This window comes from Tachypleus tridentatus, chromosome 8, assembly GCF_004210375.1.
Source record: "Tachypleus tridentatus isolate NWPU-2018 chromosome 8, ASM421037v1, whole genome shotgun sequence".
NCBI classification, from domain to species: Eukaryota; Metazoa; Arthropoda; class Merostomata; order Xiphosura; family Limulidae; genus Tachypleus; species Tachypleus tridentatus.
Window position 1 is genome coordinate 42,322,052 of NC_134832.1, and position 8,226 is coordinate 42,330,277.

An 8,226-nucleotide genomic window follows, 5' to 3' on the forward strand; every position below is an offset into this window, starting at 1 on the left:
TTTTGGCAACCACGAAAATGCACAAATTGTGTTTACTTGTGACCTAAGAGGGATTTTTTTCTTAGATATTTTACTTTTGTTGTTGTGAGCTAGATTTATGTTTTCTATAGAAATTGTTAAGTGTAATTTCATAAATTTTATGTTAGGATGTTTAATCATAAAGGATGTGAGAAATAATGAGTTATGGTGTTTCCATTATGTGTACACGTTTTTCGCGTTTGGGTTTGTTATTCGACTATATCAGTGAACAAACCATGCTGCTAAACCACTGATAAATATGTATAACTTTTTCTATTAAATCTGGAATTTATATGAACCGAAAAATGGTAGATAAAAAATATACATCTCATGAAGAGCACATTATCTACGCTTTAAATTAATTACTTTCCTCACTAGCCTTCTCAAACCAGAGACTGTCGTATTGATAGTTTATAAACACTTCGAATTAACGTCTGTGTACATTTTTATTTCTAGCAGCTGTATTCTTCTAATGAGATGTAGTTGTACTTCTAAGGAAGAGCTCCTGAGGAGTTCATTTAATAAGCAATACAATCATCTTTTATTTCTTTTAAAAACGTAATTTATGTGAATTTCGAAGTGTTTTAGTGTAGAAAAAAATTTAGATGCTGTTAGGAAGTGTACAAAATGTGTTGAATGATATTACTTGTAAAGTTTAGTGGTATTCCTTTTATTTCTTCTAAATTCCCCGTTTTGGTATATAGTTATAGATCGTGGCTCCGATGTTAGAAATGGAAGCCATTTCTTAAGAGAACACAAGTGTTATTAAGTTATTGTGAAAAAGTTCGACATCTCATGCAGTTTCGATATTTTTTCTTGATTCTTATTTAAAATGCTTTATTCTAGTATATAATTATTCTTAAAACAAAAGGCCTTTATTCTAGTCTACGAGTGCATGTTGTAAAACATATTAGTTGTTGACTATTAATGTTTCTGTATTTAAGGACAGACTGTCATTTTGAGGATCAGAATCGTGTGTTAAAGCATTGTCTGATGGAGGTTTTTAATATATAACTGAAATGAAATTTCCTTTGTGGAGGCAGTTTGATTTAATAATTCCAAAACTGGCAATCGTAAAGAAGCACGATTTTTTGTTGTTTTTTGTTTCTGTGCGAGAAAAGTTGTCAGTCTTATACAAACAGTACCATAGTTTGTCAGATGGCACAAACTGTAATGGACCAAACATTTCCAAGACGATAGTGTGGCATTTAAGATAATATTTGTAATTTAAAAAGTTCCGTGCCTATCGTTACCAACTTTGAAACCCAAAGTTTTAAATAAAGTTTATTATGTAGTTACGAATGTCTTGTTATGTGTACAGATATATGTGTACGTTTTCAAGCTACTGAAGATTAAACGAAAATGACAGTAGTTTTACCTGTCACAAGTGTGAATGATTGATCATAAAACGGTATCGGTGAAAAAGGTAAATTACTTAATTTAAATACAACTTATTTAAAAATAAGCTGCTTCCTTATACACATGGAACAGAAATATTGCCTTCACGTTTTACACATATGGATCCTGATTATGTCCTTGCAGTGAAGTTCCATTCGAAGATTCTCCATCATAAGACTTGTCGTGTTAAAAACTTATCATTTCTCCCCGTTTGTTTACCTTATAGTGGATGAGGACGATAGTTTTCCAGTGCCAGTTTTAATAATCCGATTGCACGAAAATCCATATGGATGGGATCTGGCTAATTGGTAAATATGTCTTTGTATGGAGTAGCATGAATACCCGTTTCATTCTCTAGTTGGTTGTAGTACGCGATTGTCGAACAGATATGCCGTAAAAACAAGTAGTGTGCAAGTGACTTCTATCGTTTTTTCAGGGAGAGATCCTTCTTGATTATGTTGCATATTGCTGTCTGGGGCTCGTGGACGCCTTTTGTTAGTAAGTTTTGTATTCTGGAATTCCTATCTGTTAAAAGACATTGCATTTTGCTTACTATGGTTGGGGTGACATTTGTCAAATACCTCTTTATAGATGTCCTGGTGCACAAACTTGATTATTATTCCCTTTTTTTATCTTCAATATCATTAAGTGCAAGAGATGTTCTCGTTTTGGAATTCCAAATTCCTCATCTGAATAAATCATTACGAGTAGAATGTACGAGTGTTTTGTGTTGGTATTACAGTATTCCCTCGCTATTCGCGGGGGTTACGTTCTTTAACCCCCGCGAATAGCGAAAAACCGCGAATATTGGATGCAGTTTTAAAACTTCCATGTATGAGATTATATACGGTACTAACTGCTTCCCAGACACTTTCTAAAGACACTCTTACTCATTAATACAGTAATAATGTAGTAATATTGCATGCAGTTATGTATTTCACTAATGTAGTAATGATAATGTAAACACATTTTAATTTTGTACTGCAACAATATTTTAATCAAAAAGAAACGTACAGAGTATAGTTACCCATACTGTATTACTGTACCGTAAAGTCATTTTCTATGCGTACAACACATGTATTAGAATTGACAGAAAGTGGAACAAATTTAAAGGCAAACTTAGACAGATAAATACAGTACGCACAGTTCAGATAATAATAATACAGTACAGTACAATTCAGTAATAACTGTTCGATAAAGACGTCAATCGATAAAACTGCTTGAGAGAGTAAATACAGACATACCCTCGAAAAGCGCTTTTAGTCTCTATGACCTACAAAAACCCGGTTTACCGAGCATTCGTTTTTATGACGTTACGACGCTAGCCTGGTATACCGGCATACGATGCGATAAAGTTAAAAGCCTAACCCGCGAATATGCGGGGCCGCGAATGGGGAACCGCGAATAGGTGAGGGTATACTGTACACTACCTACGAAACACGAAAAAGTTCAAAATGTCTCTCTGCTACATGCTGTTACACCAAGACACTCTGTGGGTATGTTTGCCACGTGACTTGTTGATTTGCATATTCAAAATAGTTTTAACATAACTTACCAAACCCTCTGTATACCCTTCGCGGCAGCCTACAGAAGTATTTATTGATCTGGCTGCCTACACGGAAAAGCAAGTACTCTCCCACCAAACTATTTATTTTTGTTTCAGCAAAATAATAAAACAGTTTGGTAAAGAATAACTAGACAAGCGAAATATATCGTGAATCATCATATAATATGTTGTTTGTTATACAAAAGTATGTTTCGGGCTTTCAATGACTACATGTAGAATTAATCGGTGTCAGGCCTTCAGTGACTACATGTAGAATTAATCGGTGTCAGGCCTTCAGTGACTACATATAGAATTAATCGGTGTCAAGCCTTCAGTGACCACATATAGAATTAATCGACATCTCAATTCCATTTTGACCTCGAGTAACCAAGTATCAAAATTCTAAATTTTAACAAAATGTGGGAACATCTAATCACCTTTTATCGACTTAAACTTCCAAGATGCTACAAATAACTCCCAAGTACGATAGGTTATACATTCTATTAAGCTTGGTAAATAATGTCAATTTGGGTAGCTTCAAGTTCATTACAAATTTGAATGTTTGTGTCCTGTAATTAAAATTCGACACTTAGAAGCCAAATCACTTCTGTGTAAATATTATAAATAATAAAAATAGAGCCACTGAACCAACAGTTACTTTGCATTTGAGTACCCCCATACGTTTATTTATTTATAGAGATTTTTTTAGTTATAACCAATGTTTGAAATTCCTATTTTATAGATCATGTAAGAATAAAGTTGTCTTTCAGAGAAAATATAATTTGCTTTTTAAAACTAAATATTTAAACTGTTCCCTAATATTGACCCACAATTTATTTACTTCATCAAATGTTTATCTAGTTCATAATTATAGTCAGGAAAAGATAAAAATTACAAGTTTCATTGCAAAATACTTCATCATCACGTTGTCATGTCAAAAACACACCCCTTCTCTTTGGATGGTTTCCATGTGCCATCTGGTATACTAGGACGTTTCCTAATTCTCGTTTTACAGCTCGCTCAAACATAAACGTATATGCATTGCATCTGGTGAATTAATTGGTATGTTTTCGTGTGAAACAGCATGAATATCCATTTTATTCTTCAGCTGCTTGAGGTATGTGCCATTTGAGCAGATAAGCCATGGAAAAACGTGTATACTTGACTTGTTTCACTTTTCCAGATGGAGGTCCTTCTTGATTATGTTACCTTCTGTTAGCTAGGGCGCGTGAACGCATTTTGCAACTGACCTTTCTGGCTGTAGAGTCTCACCTGTTACAAGACGCCAAACATTGTTCATTGTGACTTGTTGAAGGTATCTTTCTGGATGGTGTTGAGTTCCCAAGTTGATCTATATTCCTTTATATTCCAGTACTAGTAAGTAATAGGTACATCCCCATATTGGAAATTTTAAATACCCGACATTGAACACATTTTTATGATCTGAGTGCATGAACATTGTGCATTAGAAAGAGCTGTAATGTACTATTCCCAAAAGTGATAAATTTTTAACAGCACTATAGCAAAATTAAGTTCTGCTACATTCCATTCAACCATATTCTGAAATCGGCTGTTGTTGTCATGTGACTTGTTGATTCACATATTCAAGATTGTTCTTGTCATAACTTACTAACCCTCTGCATACTAGCTTTCGGTGTAGTACAGATATAGTAAAAAATGTAGTGTATAAAGTATGCCTTAGCCTAGAAAACGCAGCATTCTATAAAATATAAATTATATTTTTATATCTTAGTAATTAAAGTTTATGTAACATGAATTTACAACAAATGTCTGTAAGTCTGCCCATACTGTTTATTAGACAGTTTATCCTTTATGGCATTAACAAATGCATTTTACCGCTTGCTTAGATACCACTAAAGCAAAACCAAAAAATAAAAGATAAATAATTTTTAAAAATATTTGAAAAGTTTACAACAAAAGTTAGGTTTTTCGAACTAATTTTGCTTTAAGATTTTAGTTCGTCCATTGAAATATATTTGCATCTAGTTCAGTTATGAACACAAGTTACACAATGAGCTATCCGTTTTCTCCCCATCCCAGTATTGAAACCTAAATCGTAGCGTCGTAAGCCTACAAACTTACTGCTAAGCCACTGCATGGAGGGGGCGGACTATATTTGTAATGATACCTAAAATAATGTATTTTATAAAAATATTTACCTCATTTTAATAGTTAAAATTGCATTTACACTCAGATATTTAGTGTGTCCATACAAAGAAAAGAGAATTTTTCGGAAAGTATTCCGGGTGATTTAGAAGCTCATCGATAAGCAAGTAATTCCGAAATGAAGAGGTACAGGACACAATCGTTAGTTGTATGGAATGAGCTGTTGTGGGCCATCCTGTCAAAACTATCGTTGAGGTCATTCAGGTCAACGTCCTTCGACACTTTTACACCATACATCGAAAATGCCAATTTCAAAGATGTGAAGAACAACAAATGGAACATTTTAAACCCCCCTCCCCCCAAAAAAAAAGAAGAAACTGCCCAAATTACTCCACAACAGTAGTTATAGGCATGGATAATGATGAGTTAAACACTATTAACCGTATTAAAAGATAAGAGCAAACATCAAACCTCTGAATTCGAAGCGAAGCCCAAATGTGATAACAATATGACATCGTAATTGTCAGTATTGTTCATGTCTACGTTCTGCCAACACGGCTTTATGTGTAAATGCGCCGTAGCACTCAACCGCTGACACAAATGTCCATCGCCATATGTGAAAGATTACGTTCATATAGAGAACTGTTCAGCATACAATCTGGCAGTTGCACAGGGTAGCTGCTGATGTTCTTCTTACAGTGATAGGTTGGTTTGGCGTTTCATGGCGCACAGCAACTAAGCTATATGCGCCTTCTTCAACCGAATACTGTGATATTATTTTAATGACTTGGGAGCAGCTGCGAAACGGTGCTACATTATGTAAGAAGTTTTTATTTTAACCTTTCAGATCTTTCAAAGGTGCACTGACTTGCTTACTCAAAATTCGAATCTTGCAGTTAAAACCTAGGTCTATGTAACAACCTTAACTATAGGCTGATTTCAATTTTCTATGGTGCAACTTCGTATGCATGGTGGAGTGCATTTGCAATTAACTGTTGCTTTTGGGGAGCGATGATTGAAAATGTTTCATTTGTTGCTGTCTACACCTTAACAATTTGGCCCGGCATGACCTAGCGCGTTAAGGCGTGCGCTTCGTAATCTGAGGGTCGCGGGTTCGCGCCAAACATGCTCGCTCTCCCAGCCGTGGGGGCGTTATAATGTGACGGTCAATCCCACTATTCGTTGGTAAAAGAGTAGCCCAAGAGTTGGCGGTGGGTAGTGATGACTAGCTGCCTTCCCTCTAGTCTTACACTGCTAAATTAGGGACGGCTAGCACAGATAGCCCTCGAGTAGCTTTGTGCGAAATTCCAAAACAAACAAACAAACCTTAACAATTTGTTCATACGATACCTATTAATAAAGTTTCTAAAGGACATGACCTCCGTGATATACTCGGGGGGTCTAGCCCCAACATCTTATTCCATGAAACTTACAGTTATGTTCCTTCATCTCATTTCTGAATTATTTGTCTGTTAAATCCCATGTACTATCCCCGTTTTCTCTGAAGATGCTTTTTTTTTTTTTCAGCAGCAGTCATATTGTGAAGAAGTGTCTCAGGTGAGTATGTTTTTATGAAGTTTCTTTATTGTTATATCTTGTAAAATTTGACATTTGTCATAACTATACCATTACATTATTTCCCAATTAATATGTAGATGGACTCGAAACTCATTCTCATAGAAAGTTTAATTTAGAAAATAATTGCTGGGTAATATAGCAGCGTTCACTTATTTTTGTGTTTTGTTTAACTGACGTTAATAGTTTCCACAGTGACTAGTGAAAGTATCTATTATATTCAAAACTAATTATTACAGTGAATTTTGTGTGTCTGAGAACAATTGTCTTATTGATAGTCAGACTTTTGAACACGTAATAAGATAATTAATTAATTGGTAATTGCATGAACACTTAAAAAAAAAAAAAAGCCTTTAAGTTTCGTGGACAAATGTACGCAAAACACGAATTCTTTATCCGAATCTTTTGGATGGGACGTGGCCTAGTCGTGACTAACTATTGATGTGATAATCTACAAGTTGTATCCCGTTGCTGTAAAATGATGTTTCGAATTTTACAGGCGTATGTTATAAGAGTGGCCGAACAGTTGGCGGTGAGTGCTACTGACTAGTTGCCTTAAAATTATCGGTTCGAAATTAGGGGTGGCTAGCAGTTAGCCCTCGTGTAACTGTGTGCGGAATGTTAAAAACACAAATCCAAACTTTTCTTTCTCAAGAAGTATTCGAGCGAGGAACGGAAAGATTAGTATCTAATTGTTTTTAATGTTAATTCTGATTAACATTATTACGAGAAAAAAACAAGTGTATATCCGTCTTTCATCGGGAATTTACCAGGAAATAAAACGACTAATTACAAATATTGTAATGTAAGTGATTCGATAAAGTTAAGACTGAAACATCATAAAACGAAATAGAATCGACTCTCCCTCTCTCTCTCATACACTTGTTTCTCTCTCTCTCTTGTGCGCAAACTCACTCCATCTGAATTCAAAAGGAACTTAACTTTTGAACACAAAAATAATCAATAAACTCATAAACCAATATTTACATTAAAATATTCATACCTTCAATTACCTTTTGCAAGCTTTGGAATTTCTCTGCCACCACTAAATTTTACAGAGAAAACAAACTTAAACTTGTGAGTTTGTGTGCCTACAGTAAGTTATATGTTGAGGGTAACTAGAATCTTGCTGATATAGCATTATAACCAGCTTTATTTAGAAGATTGTCTTGGTATTCGTTTTTACTTTTCGTGTTATTATTAAATTAGAAAACATATTAAGCTGGAGAACTATCTCACAAGTTTTGTTATAAAGCAAAACCACATTGGACTATCTGCTGTACCCACTACGGGGGCTCGAATCCTGGGCAGTGGCGAATTTAAGGTTGCGTGGACCCAAGGATTAACACTTTTTGTGGGTCCTACATCCCATATAATTTTACATATAATAAAATTATCAATGAGGCCCCATTAAGACCATGGGCCCTGGGGCTGAGCCCCCTTTAACCCCTACCTAAATACGCCACTGGTCCTGGAGGTTAGTGTTGCAAGTTCTTAAACTTAGCGCTGACTTTTATCAGAACTAAGTGTAATGAACACGATTTTCTGTCAAAATTACTGAA

At 35.0% G+C, this 8,226-nt stretch overlaps 1 protein-coding gene across 26 annotated transcripts in view; it reads left to right on the forward strand.

The window, feature by feature from the left end:
* The window catches only part of LOC143222270 (plasma membrane calcium-transporting ATPase 2-like), a 251,808-nt gene that overhangs the window by 242,514 nt on the left and 1,068 nt on the right, over positions 1–8,226 (forward strand). For 20 of the 26 annotated variants that reach the window (XM_076448541.1, XM_076448542.1, XM_076448543.1 and 17 more), the window contains one exon: positions 6,617–6,646. In XM_076448541.1, coding sequence (XP_076304656.1) covers positions 6,617–6,646 — 30 coding nt within the window. The remainder of the gene's footprint in view (positions 1–6,616; positions 6,647–8,226) is intronic. The other 6 variants (XM_076448552.1, XM_076448553.1, XM_076448547.1 and 3 more) reach the window with 1 other exon arrangement.